This window comes from Theropithecus gelada, chromosome 1 (assembly GCF_003255815.1).
Source record: "Theropithecus gelada isolate Dixy chromosome 1, Tgel_1.0, whole genome shotgun sequence".
Taxonomy (NCBI): Eukaryota; Metazoa; Chordata; class Mammalia; order Primates; family Cercopithecidae; genus Theropithecus; species Theropithecus gelada.
In genome coordinates, this window is record NC_037668.1 from 40,862,426 (window position 1) to 40,876,070 (window position 13,645).

The following is a 13,645-nucleotide window of genomic DNA, read 5'->3' on the forward strand; positions in this document are numbered from 1 at the left end:
AATTAAGGGAAATAGAGGGGACCAAGAGCAAGTCCCCCTACCCTTGGGTATCATACGGTCCAGCAGTGTGAGAGCTGCATGCTGAGAAGAGCCCCTTGCCTATGGAGAAGCCACCAAACCAGGTTTGAACCCACTGTACCCTGTACTTGCTGGATAAGCACACCATAAAGCTTGCCCCCCACCCGGTGCAAGACAAAGTGTGTAAGTCATCTTTCCATAACCGCTAGTATCACAATTACTAAGAGAGGCGAGGGCCATGTAAGCGACTAATACCGGAGTGAGTGTTATGCTAACAGTCTGTAGACATACCATGTTATCCTGCCCAGCTTGGTGGGGTGTGGTCAAGGGCGGTTTCACAAAAGAGCGGGAGTGGGGCTGTGACTGGAAGGACAAGTAGGTGATCACCAAACAAACACAGAGGAAAAGGCACCCCAGGCAGAGGAACCTGCATGGACAAAGGCATGGAGGTGGGAACTCAGGGTTGCCCCGGATGCCCAGGGAGTTAGCGTGTGGAGCTGGGGTTCGTGGTGGGGCTCTTCCTGGTGGGCCAGCTGGGCCAGGACATGAAGGCCTCCAGCATCTTGTGGACGAGGCTGAAATCAGTTCTAAAGGCCATGGGGAGCCATGGGCTAGGTTACTTCTCAACCTTGGCATTCTGGATGTTTTGGGAGGGATGATTCTCTGTGATGAGGCTGTCCTGAGGGTTGTGGGATGTTCGGCAGAATCCTGGCCTCTACCTACGAGATGCCAGCAGCACCTTCCCCTGCCCCCTGCAGCTGTGACCACCCAAAATGTCTCCAGACATTGCCAAATGTACTGGGGTGGGAGAGGGGGTAAAATGACCTCGGGGTTGAGAAGCCCTGGGCTAGGAGAGTGGCATGAGTGGATTATGCTTTGCAGGGCTGGGTCTGACCACTCCATGGAGAGGCAGATTTAGGGACACAGCCTGAAGGCCAGAGCCTCATCGGGAAGCCCCGAGCACCATGGGTGGGAGATAGAGCCAGGGCTGGGCTGTGGGGCAGAAGGAGAGAGTCCAGGCCCTCCACACTGCCTCTGCTATCACTGAGTTTTACCAGATTCCCCAGTGGCAGGTACAATATGGTGAGTGTCAAGATCAATCCCCCCCCAGGAAGAGAAAGTCCCGGACCACGTATGCAGGTCATGTGGAGAGACAAACTGACTCAGCCAGAACTGGCCATCGTCACCCCCAGCCGAAACAAGATGTGGGGTTGGAGAAGCCAAGAGAGAAGATTTTGGGGAAGGAGTCGCCATGGTGCTGAGTGCCCCCTGCTGCCCTTTGGAGAGGAGAGGGCACTTCCTCTTATCCTGCGCCAAGCAGGAGGGGATGCAAGGGACCCAGCTGGGAGCTTCATATCCTAGGAGTTTAAGGACATAACACAGATGGGAGATTCTTGTTTATTTTGTCCACTGCTGAGTCCCCAACGCTCCAGGGCTGGCACACAGCAAGTGCTTAATAAAGGAGCCTGTGGCTGGAGGGGCCTGAGCTGGCATTGTTGGAGGGAGCCTGGGTACACGGAGAGTGAGCTGGGCTGCTATAGGTGCGCAGCAAAGGGCAAGGCAACCATGGACCCCAGCGAGGAGGCCAGTCTGGCCATCTCCATCCCACAGTGCTTCCTAGTAGGGGAGGCGGCCTCAGCAGGAGAAGCCAGGAGGACACTACCCTGTAGGAGCCGAAGGGGAGGTGGTGAATCGTGGCCAGCAGGAGGTGCAGGCATTTCTGGTGCTGGGGAGCTGTGGCCAGTGGAGTCAGTAAGAAGGTCTCCAAGAAACCTGCATAAGAACCCCAGAGAGAATGAGCTGGAAACTGTCCCCAAAGGCCCCAATGCCAGATGGGTAACAACTTTGGCTGCCATGGAACACTGTGCCCTTTCCTTCCCAAACCCTCACCCCTGGGCCTGAACCTGGGGGAGTCAAGAACTGCACTTGGCAGAGTCCAGAGAGAAGTCACCTGCTCTTAAGCAGCCTGGGTCGGCCTGGAGAAGGGGAGAAGCCTCATGTTGCATAGAGATTAGAACTTGAATTCGCTCTCAGGATGGGACCTAAGCCTGGGGGGATCCCTGCCTTCAGGAGGTGATGGTGCCATTCACTGGGATAGGGAAACTGGCAGGGGGAGCCAGTTGTTGGGTTGGGGGAGGGTGTGCGGAGAGTCTGTGGGACCCATTGGTCTTGAGGTGTGTGGGGGACAACTGGAGAGAACTATTGTCCCCTGCTTCCACTGGGTGACATCTCCCTCCTGCCTTCGGCTCTATTTTAGGGATCAGGGAGTCCTTGGAGCTGCTCCCAGGCAATTCTCTTAAGGGCCAGAAGAGCTCTGCATGCCTGTCCAGTGGCTGAGCCTCTCTGCAGAGTTAAGGCTGTGGGTCACACCAGCCACACCCTCAGCGTGGCCCATATCACAGAAACATGTGGAAACCAGGTGATTTCCCAGCCTCCTGGTTAGGAGGTGGGGTTTTCCATCCCCCAGGAGTCACTTCCCAGTTTTTCACTCAGCACCTAGAAGCACCATCCTTGCAGGCTCCGCTGTGGGGCTGGTGGCCCAGAGCAAGGGTCTCTGTATCTTTAGGCGGCCTGCAGTGAGGAAACTGGGAAGAGAATCACCTCCTGCCACCCAGTCCACCCCCAACCCTTAGAAATGCCCTATGTGCTGGGGGCTAGGATCCCCGTAATCCAGGGCTGGAGGAATGTGCTCTGGCCCTGCAGGGCTGGACTTGTATTAGGGCTGGCACGCAAAGTGGGGATCGGGGGACAGATCACAGCTGGAATGGGTGCTCAGTCATGATGTAAATCCTGGGGGAAGCCAGCTCTCCTGGGCCTGGCCTTAGCAGCCCCTCCGGGCCCCACAGCTTCCCAGGTGACATTCTCTCCCAGCCTCTGTTCATCTGCCCACTGCCTGGGCAGCAGACTTGAACAGGGAAGTGCAGAGTCTTCTCACTGTGAGAAGGGCTGGATGCATGTTTACGGATAAATGAACACATGAAGAGTAGTAACAACAGCCAAGATTTATAAATGCCTATTGTTATATATGTAGATACTTAAGTATATATAAAGTACAGACTGCATTATGCATATTACATATCTTTAAATTTTTAGAATAGTCCCATGAGGTGAGTTCAGAGATCCAGATCCAGGTGATCTGGCTCTAGAGTCTAAACAGGCCAGGTGCAGTGGCTTACACCTATAATCCCAGCACCTTGGGAGGCCACAGGTGGGAAGATCACTTGAGGGTGGGAAGAGCACTTGAGCTCAGGAGTTCGAGACCAGCCTGGGCAACATGGCGAAACTCCGTCTGTACAAAAAAATCAGCCCAGCATGGTGGCCCGAGCCTGTAGTCCCAGCTACTCTGGAGGCTGAGGTGGGAGGATCGCTTGAGCCCAGGAGTTGGAGGCTGCAGTGAGCTATGGGTGACAGAGTGAGACCTTGTCTCTAAAAAAACTAAAAAATAAGAATTAAATATACTTAAAATAGAGTCTAAATGAGCGAATGATCTAGAATTCTCTTGGTTCCCCTAAAGCAGGTGTCAGCTTTGGGGGATGTTGTTCCAAATTAGTGCCTCACCCTCACGGGACAGGGAAACCTGTGGGAGCTGGGAGGGCAGGTGGAGGCCGGGCAGGTGGAGATGGTGACTCGAAGAGGAGGGGACGATAGGAGGAGGTTGAAGGGTCACTGAGTGCTGGGAGTGACGCTGGAGGTATCGGCCTGGCGATGCTGGGGTGGTCGGATCGGAGGCCCAGCAGAGGCAGGGGAGGGGCGTGGAGGAGGCGTGTCCAAGGCCGGCTGGCCCCGCCCCACCCCGCCTCGCCCCGCCCCGCCGCTTGGCCTCTGGCCCGCTGCGGCGCGGGCTTTCGCTTTCAGTCGCCGCCGGCTGGCGAGCACAGCGGAGCCTGGGAAGAAGGCGCTGCGCTGCGAGGGCGCGAGGGCGCGAGGGCGCGAGGGCAGGGGGCAACCGGATCCCGCCCGCACCCATGGCGTCCGCCGCTGTCTGGGCCGCGCTGGCCGTCGGACTGGAGCTCTGGGCCGCGGGGCACGCTTTGCCCGCCCAGGTGGGTGACTCGCGCGGCCCACGGGGGACAGCCGCCCCGCATGCCCACCCGGCTGGTGCGCAGCCTTCGGGTGCCCGGGCCGCGCTCTCCCGGGGCGCTGTCACGGGCTGGGAGGCTGGAAGTCCGAGTCGCCGCCCCCCATCCGCGTCAGACACGCGCCGCACACCTCTAGGGACCCGCCGGGGACCCCGGGCCCGTACACGTGCGCTCGGGGGGCAACTCCGGCCCCCGAAACCCCTCTTACCCGCGTCGTGACAGGAGCGCACCCTGGTTCCTCCGCGAGCGCAGGCCGGGGCGTTTGGGGCTGAGCAGCGAGCCCTGGGCAGACCCTCGCTAGACCCGGGACCCCTTTTCCCTCACCCCGGTGACTGCCGCGACAGCCCTTCCCTCCCACGCGGTGGAGAAGGGGCTGTGCCGGGGCGCTGCCCCACTGCCCACGCCGGGCACCCTCTTCAGAAGACTTCCTCTTCCTCTGGGCGACGGTTTTCCGATTTCTTAGAAATACCAGGGTCCTGTGTCTGAAGAGCAGGGCCAGGTGTGTGTCAGGCCCTCTGAGGGCACAACTGGAGGGCGAGCTGCCTGTCTGCTTCCTCCCGAGGCGTCGGGGGCTACTGCAGAGTCTGCTTTCTGTGGCCTCTGGGGGCAGGGGAAGCGCGGGAGGTCTGGGTTGGTAATCGAGCAAGGCAAATGAAGTCTCCAGGGGCCGCAGGAAAATGGAAACAGCAGAAACCCTAGGGCTCCTATGAACATCACTCCCACAATAGCAACAGGCGTACAAGGGACTGTGTACCCTTTGCCTTTTTTTGGCTGTCTCCTGGTTTGGTAACATAGGATTATCCCATTTTTTTGACTGTCTCCGTGGTTTGGTAAGATAAGATAACCCATTTTTTACAGAAGGAAAACTGAGGCTCAGAGAACCTGTATTTCATGGAAGGGCCTGGGAGAACTCTTCCTCCAAAAGGGGTCTCTCCTGCCCTTGGCCCCTGTGCCCTGAGGCTGCAGGGAAGGTGGGCGTTCGTCCTTCTTCAGAGCCGCCCCTGATGGACACGTGGCCCATCTGCCCCCATCTGACATCTTGACCGAGGAGGAAGGTGGGAGGTGGCACTGGCTTCTGTGGTGACTTAAGGTGACTCGTTGATCTGAGGCCAAAGAGTCCAGTTCTTGTGGGTGGAAGATGGGGGCTGCCAGACTAGAACTGACTCACCCACAGTGGGTGTCAGGAGTGGGTCCTGGAGAACTGCCCCAGAGTAAGTCCTGGGTGGCCTTAGGGTCCGGAGAGTCCCCACTCTAGGGCCGAGTGTGAATGGGGATGACTGTGGTCCCCAGCTTGACTTTGGGGTCATGCCATAGACTCTGGCCTCAGAGGGGACGGTCTTCCTGCCACTGAGCTTGGGCTTGCCTGGGTGAACTCTGGGGTCATGCAAGCCCCTGGATGGGAGAGGGATGGCAGGCACAGGGCTCTTCAGGACACCAGGCTGCAGTCCTGGAGTAGCCGGAGCGGGTTCCCTCCCACTTCCTTCCCCTCCTGACCAGCTCCTGTAGCAGCTCAGATTCCCTCCTCCCTCATCCCTGTTCCCCACCACCCCACCCGGACTATTGCCACACCCTTGTAGCTGGTCTCCAGGCTCTGCCCCCTCTCCCGCTGATCCGTGGCAGAGAGACCCTTCTCAAGCATGAGGCACCTCTCCGTTTGCCTGGGGAGCCTCCTGTGGCTCCCAGTGGTCGAGGCAGAAACTCCCCTGGAGATCCCAGGCCAGAGTAAGGTACCTGAGCTCTTCTTCCACCTCCCTGCACATGTGTTCCCCAGCCTCTGTAGAACTGACGATGGTCATCGTGTGTGTCATTGTGCCAAAAGCATTGTCTGTGCCGTCCGCTCTCCAAGGGACACTCCTTACCCCTATCCTTCAAGGCCTTCTGCAAATGCCATTCTCTCCGGGAAAGCCTTTCCTCCTTCTCAGTTGGATTTGATCTTCTCTTCGAACTCCCAGGCCCTTCTGTTCCGTTTGAGGACAGATTGCATTCTGCTTTTTAATCTAGCGTTTTACCCCCTAAGTGGATGGAAGGTGTCTTGAGGGCTGGAACTGTGGGTTCCTCCTCCTTTGCATTAGTAGCATCACCATAGCTCCTGATTTCTGAACACCCACGAAGCACCAGGCACTGGGCTAGGTATTTTGTCACGAAATTTCACCTTACAGCAACTCCCAAGAGGTGGGTGGTGCCGTTTGTCTTTAGAGATGTGGAAACTGAGGCGTTTCCCAGGATCACAGAGCTGGGGGCTGGGGAGCTGGGGGTAGGATTTGAATGCAGGTCTGCCTGATTCCAAAGCTCCTTTCACAGCACCCTCCCAGTGCCCGTATCTGCACCCCTGCTCCCAGCCAAGCCCTCACACACAGTGGGTTCTCAGGATGGAAGTCAACTGAGCTGCAGAAGGAGCTCCAGGAGACCTGAGCTAGCCGTGGACGCAGCTGACTCACTGCCGCAGGGCTTTTGCCCCGTTTAAAAGTCTTATCTGCCAGCTGGTATGGAAAAGATCATTCATTCACTTAGTCATTTATTCATTTGACAAAGAGATCGCAGTAAAGCTGGCAGTAGGTGAGTGCTTGGTGCCTCTGATGGGGATGAGCAGGGCCTGGGCTGTCTGGGGAGAAGGATAAGGGGTCTCTGCCTGATGGGCCTGGCCCACCTCCCCCCTGGAAGTCTTGGTGCTGAGGTGCTGCTGTTTGCCTCCTCATCACCCAGGGCCTGGGGCCAGTTCAGGTTAGGGAGAGGTTGGGGGCTGCCAGGCTGGACATCAGAGAGGAGTTGGGTGATCTGGGGTACCTGCTGGCCCTGGGGGCTCTTCCCTCCTTCCACCACGTCTCTGTCTCTTTGTCCTCTGTCTGAAATCCCAGTGGGGAGCCTGTGTGTTGACTGAGGGTATAGTCTGTTGGTCAGGCACCTCTTTAGAGGGCAATGGGTAGGTGGTCAGGCACCCTGAGGTGGGGCCATTTATTTATTCATTCCTCAAAAATTCATGGACACACCTACTCCAAGCCCAGCCCAGTGCCTGGCTCTGGGGACCTCAAGATCCAGCTCCAACCCTCTAGGAGCTGCACTACCAACAGGTCACAGACCTCACAGGCCTGGGCTCTGTCCCAACTGCCCTTATGACCTTGGCTGAGCTAGTAAGCCTATGTTCTCATCTGTGGATGTGGAAAGTGTTCCCTGCCTGGCCCTTGTCACAGAGCCATGGGTGTGAAAGGCTGAGAGCCTGCCAGTCATTCTTATGTCAGAGGTGACCCTGTCATCCTGGCGCCTGGCACAGTGGCTCCCCGGAGCACTGTCCCTCCCCAGGGCTGGGTGATGCTTTATGGCCCTTACTATGCAATGTTGCCTGGAGGAGTAGCTGGGACAGTTGTGCATGGGAAGGGGAAGAGTTTTGCCAGAGCCATGGCGTGTATGTTACACCCGACTCTACACCAACCTGCTTTTTTTTTGAGATGGAGTCTTGCTCTGTTGCTCAGGCTGGATTGCAGTGGCGACATCTCAGCTCACTGCAGCTTCCATCTGCTTCTTGAGTTCAAGTGATTCTCCTGCCTCAGCCTCCAGAGTAGCTGGAACTACAGGAGTGCACCACCATGCCCAACTAATTTATTTGTATTTTTTGTATTTTGTATTTTTTTTTTTTTTTTTTTTTGAGACGGAGTCTCGCTCTGTCACCCAGGCTGGACTGCAGTGGCCGGATCTCAGCTCACTGCAAGCTCCGCCCCCCGGGTTCCCGCCATTCTCCTGCCTCAGCCTCCCGAGTAGCTGGGACTACAGGCGCCCGCCACCTCGCCCGGCTAGTTTTTTGTATTTCTTAATAGAGACGGGGTTTCACCGTGTTAGCCAGGATGGTCTCGATCTCCTGACCTCGTGATCCGCCCGTCTCGGCCTCCCAAAGTGCTGGGATTACAGGCTTGAGCCACCGCGCCCGGCCTATTTTTTGTATTTTTAGTAGAGTCGAGGTGTCACCATGTTGCCCAGGATGGTCTTGAACCCCTGACCTCAAGTGATCCTCCCACCTCAGCCTCCCAAAGTGCTGGGATTACAAGCACGTGCCACTGTGCCTGGCCCATTCTCACTTCTTCTTCTTCTTTTTATTTTTTTATTTTATTGAGACAGAGTCTTACTCTGTCGCCCAGACTGGAGTGCAGTGGCACAGTCTCTGCTCACTGCAACCTCCACCTCCTGGGTTCAAGCAATTTTCCCACCTCACCCATGTTCACACCCATGGCTCTGTGACAAGGGCCAGCCAGGGAACACCACATCCACAGATGAGAACATAGGCTTACTAGCTCAGCCAAGGTCATAAGGGCATCCCAGCCTCCCAAGTAGCTGGGATTATAGGTGTGTGCAACCACACCTGGCTAATTTTTTTTTTTTTTTTTTTTTTTAAGTAGAGACAGGATTTTGTCATGTTGGCCAGGCTGGTCTCGAACTCCTGAACTCAAGTGATCCACCTGCCTTGGCCTCCCAAAGTGGTGGGATTACAGGTGTGAGCCACCGTGCCTGGCCCCATTCTCGCTTTTGAGCCATGCTTTTCTGTCCTCAGATGTGCTGTGCACACACCTGCCCCAGGGCCTTTGCACTCGCTTCCCCACCTCACCTCCAATACTCCTCCTGCTGATGTCCCTTGGTCTCCTTCCCTCACTTCCTTCTGCTGAAGTAGACAATCCTGCCTGTAAATGCTCCCTGCCAGGTGCTCTCTCTCCCCGACCTGCTTTGTGTTCCTGTATAATGCTCTTGACCTATTCTATTTCTTTCACTTTTATTATGTCCTCCCACAAGATTGTAAGTACCGTGAGGGCAGGGACTCATTCACCACTGTAGACTCTAGCCTAGAATAGGGTTTTTCAATCTCAGCGTCCTCGACATTTAATTCTTTGTTGCGGGGCTGTCCTGTGAGCTGTAGGATATTTAGCAGCATCCCTGGCCTCTACTTACCGGATGGCAGTAGCGCCACCCTCCCTTGTGACAAAAATGTCTCCAGATATTGCTAAGTGTCCTTTGGGGTTGGGGGATTGCCCCTGATTGAGAACCACTGGCCTAGGACAGTGTCTGGCACATAGTAAGTGTTCAAAAAACATTCATCTGACTTTGACCTTAATAATGGCCCTGTTTTACAGATGAGGAGACAGGGGGTTTGAAAAGTCAGTGGTGGCAGGGTGGGGTTCTGTTTGCCTCCATCTCTTAGGATATTTTTCTGGGCTCCCCATCCCATTGAATGGGGTCTGCTGAGGTTAGGGGTCCTCTCCCCAAATTGCTCACCCCCTCGACATCCCTAGTGTAGTGAGGGATGGGGCCACTTACCGACGGTGACTCAGGACCCCAGAATGCGTGTGATTTACCCAGAAGTGGGCAAGGAGGGAAGCTGAGGTTTGAGGTGCCATGGGGTGAACAGGAACAAAGGAGAGGTGCTGTGGCTCCCAGTTCTGGACCCTCATCTGGGCACAGGGAAGCAGCACTGATGACTCTGGGAAAAGGCCCAGGCCTCTGAATCAGATAAACCTCAAGTCATTGCTCTGCTGTTTGACTGGCTGTGTGACCTTGACAAGTCTTTCTATCCCTTGGAGCCTCTGTGTTCTTATCTGTAAAATGGGAGTAATCCTAGCCTTATGGACTGACTGTCAGGATTAAAAGTGCTTTCTCATCCTGGCATTGGCAGCTATTTGAGCCATTGGTGGCTTTGCAGGTCTGACCTGACTCTCTGGGCCGTGGGGTGGTGCTTAGGCCTAGGTGGGGACCCCTGTGGAGTCAGACTCTCTGCTCTCAGCCCCGGGGCCCGGAAGCTTGGTTGGCAGCCCTGCAGTTGCCCAGAGTTCCTGTCTAAGTGGCTTTGCTGCCCATCACCTCAGAGAGCAACTTCTTTCCTCCCTGCCTTTTCCTGTCTGTGCTTCTGCCCCAGTGCCCCCTGACGGGGCCTCTCACACCCACTGCTTGGCAGCCTGGTCTTAGGACACCGTATTGTGGCAAAGGCGGCGGGGTCAGGATCTCACCTCCCCTCCCTTCACCACCCCTTTTAGTGAGTAACAGGGGTTGTGTGTTTTGGGGGTGAGTGAGGGGTACCTTTGGTGAAGCACAGAGACAGTGCACTAGGCTTCAGCTTGCAAGATGGGCACGGGAAGATTCCAGGCGCTCTCCAAAACCTCCTTCATCTCCAGCCTCTGTGCTGCTGAAGGTTCTGGTTACTTGTGACCCTGAGAAGGGGATGCCCTGTGGGGGCTCTTCTGAGGTCATGCTGTCCATTTTCTGCCTCCAGGTGACTTCTAAGGCAGCATGGCTCCGAGGAAGGAGCACTGACCCGGGTGTTGGGAGATCACAGTTCCCATCTGAGCACTGTCACTGGCTCGCTGTGCTACCTTGCTTGGGTTACTTAACCTCTCTGGGGCTAAGCATCCCTACCTGTGAAACCTAACAGCCCTGGTTCCAATGCTTTCGTAGAATATTGGGGAAGTGTCAGCTTTAAGTATACTTGACAAAGGCCACGGGTTGGGGGTGGGGTATCTAAAAGTCCCCAGGAGGGAGAGCCCAGGACTCCCCACTGTCAATATCTTGGTTCCCCAGATTCTCTTCTGCTTGCTGACCTCAATCTCACTTGCTTTGGGTGGAATGATTTCCTGACTCAGGCCCCAGGGCCATCGAGAATTCACGGCTGCCTGTCAGCCTTCATGAAGGACATGATGGAGCTCCTTAGGCAGAGCTGGGGTTTGCCTCTCTGCCCCTTGGTACCTAGGTGGCACCTTTTCAAGTTCAAGAGCTAGATCCTTTCCCCTTCCCCACACTATGGGAAAGTCCTCGCTGTAGGCAGGCACTGCAGAGCCTGCTGTCTGGGAACCCGCAGGTTCAAGGAAGCCTTGAGCAGGGAGGGCGTTTTCCTCGAAGAAGCTCTTTGTCACCGGTAATGGGTGCAGGTGCTCTGCCCTGGTTCTGAGTCCTGCCCCCTTCCCTTAGGGCTTTGAGCCTTGATCACCTCTGCTGAGCAGCTGACCGCGGGGCTGGGGCTCTGACGCTCAGGGCCCACCTCCCTGGGACCCACAGTCTTTTTCCACTGTGGCGTGTAGTGATGTCACAGGTGGCAGTGATGTCACTGTGGTTTGAGGTACTTGGCTGTGAGCCCTGGAGGAGGAAGTGTCTGTTTGCTGATGGGGGGGTTGGAAGAGATAATTTACTTCTGCTCCAAGCCTGAGCCCCAAGTGTGCAGGGGGAGTGCAAGGGGAGGGCTGTTGGCGGTGCATCCCAGGCCTCCGGCTCTGCCCTTGCATCTAGCCTCTTTCCTGTGGACTGTGACAAGCCACCCTGCATCTGAGACTCCATTTCTTCTTCTTTTTTTGAGACGGAGTCTCGCTCTGTCGCCCAGGCTGGAGTGCAGTGGTGCGAGTAGCTGGGACTACAGGCACCCACCACCATGCCTGGCTAATTTTTTTGTATTTTTAGTAGAGACAGGGTTTCACCGTGTTAGCCAGGATGGTCTTGATCTCCTGACCTCGTGATCCGCCTGTCTCGGCCTCTCAGAGTGCTGGGATTACAGGCGTGAGCCACTGCGCCCGACTTTTTTTTTTTTTTTTTTAGATGGAGTCTGGCTCTGTTGCCCAGGCTGGAGTGCAATGGCATGATCTCGGCTCGCTGCAGCCTTTGCCTCTCAGGTTCAAGCTATTCTCCAGCCTCAACCTCCCGAGTAACTGGGATTATAGGCGTGCGTCACCACACCCGGTTAGTTTCTGTATTTTCAGTAGAGATGGGGTTTCACCATGTTGGCCAGGCTGGTCACGAACTCCTGACCTCAAGTGATCTGCCCGCCTTGGCCTCCCAAAGTGCTGGAATTACAGGCATGAGCCACTGCACCCAGCCTCTATTTCTTCTTTGCAGGGGGAGGAGGGGTTGGAATTGTCACCCTGGAGGTTCATGGTTGCCAGATTATTGATTCTGTTGCTGGATTCAGGAGACCTGTTAGCTAGTTCACAGCAAGCGTTGGGTGTTTGGAGAGGGCTGCAGAGCCCCTTCTCAGGACCCAGGAGGGCCAGCTGCCCTCCCTCTCCCCTCTTTGGACACTAGTGGGCATGTGCTGTTGGGAAAACAGACAGTGTAACCTGACTTCGAGGGCCGCAGGGTGAATCTCTTTCAGGCGTACTGGCTCCTTGAGAGGCCTAGTAGATCTCTCCTCCGTGGGTCCCTTTTGGAGCTGGGGCTCGGGTTTGACCCAGCCACTCTGACTGGAGACAGTACAGAAATCCCCAGGGGGTTGGTTTGTTTTCCTTTGCTGTCCAGACAGTGGCCCACTGTCTGCTTCAGGCTGAGCGTGGCCCTGCACTAGTGAGATTGATGTGGCCACAGGTTCAGAGAATCAGTGTGCCTGAGTGGGAGAGCAGAGCGGGAGGGGATTTGGAGGCAGGCAGGCTGTGGACAGGGAGGAGCTGTCAGCGGGAGGCCTTCTTGAAGGCCTTTCAGGAGCAAGGCCAGAGGCCATGGGAATGGGTGGGGCCTGGGGCCGGGAGTCAGGGGTCTGAGGCCTCATCTTGGCCCAGCCTCTGCTTCCGGGAGAACTTGGCCAGTTCCCTTCTCCTTTCTGAACCTCGGCGGCCCCAACTGTCACTTGAGATTAGCAAGGACCTCCCTGGCCCCAGCTGGAGTAAGTGGCTTTGGGCAGGGGGTGGAGTGCAGATTGCACCACCACGTCACCCAGCTCAGAAGGCCCAGGTGTGGTCCGGCTGTGGCCCAGCTGTGGACTTGATTGTGAACCCCTGGGGAAGGGCTCTGGCCCTTTGCCTTAGTTAGCAGGACACCCACCAGTGCCCTGGGTGCCCCTGCTGGCCCCTCCTCCCGCTGACCCCAGCCCCAGTTTCTGGCTGCAGCTCACAGAGGCCCCAGGCTTCTGTGGCCCCATCGCCAGCAGCTCCTGCTGTCATTTCCTGAGCCTTGCAAGCCTCTAATCCTGCTCCTTCCTGTCCTGCCCCCTAGCTCCCTCAAGCCCCGCTCCTGCATCCCGTTCTCCCTAGACATCACCCCTCCACCCCTTGGCTCAGCGTCCTTCCTGTTGTGACTTGGTTCTTTGGTCATTGCCCTGGTCTTTTCTTGTCCCCTTCCTGATTCTGCCCTTCTCCAGGCCCACACAGGGGACCTCCTAACCGCTGAGCCCCGAAAGGTAGGCGGGTTTAGGATGAGTGGCTACAGGGAGAAGAATGGTGTGGGGAGGGAGGTATGGAGGAAAGAATATTAGGGTACAGGCCGGGCGAGGTGGCTCACGCCTGTAATCCCAGCACTTTGGGAGGCCACTTGAGGTCAGGAGTTTGAGACCACCCTGGCCAACATGGTGAAACCCTGTCTCTACTTTAAAAAAAAAAAAAAAAAATTAGCCAGGCGTGGTGGTGTGCACCTGTAGTCCCAGCTACTTGGGAGGCTGAGGTATAAGAATCACCTGAACCCCGGAGGCGGAGGTTGCAGTGAGCCAAGATTGCACCACTGCACTCGTCTGGGTGACAGAATGAGACCCTGTCTCAAACAAAACAAAACAAAACAAAAACCGAATATTAGAGGACAATGTTAGACTGTCCCAGCTGTCCTAGCTG

General features: G+C 56.2%; 1 protein-coding gene across 1 annotated transcript in view; it reads left to right on the forward strand.

Moving 5' to 3' along the window:
• The first annotated feature begins 3,871 nt into the window (after nucleotides 1-3,871).
• Nucleotides 3,872-13,645, forward strand: part of TNFRSF1B (TNF receptor superfamily member 1B) — a 43,802-nt gene continuing 34,028 nt past the window's right edge. Inside the window, exon 1 of the mRNA XM_025361228.1 lies at nucleotides 3,872-4,061. Within this exon, the coding sequence (XP_025217013.1) occupies nucleotides 3,984-4,061 (78 nt within the window). The 5' untranslated portion in view covers nucleotides 3,872-3,983. The remainder of the gene's footprint in view (nucleotides 4,062-13,645) is intronic.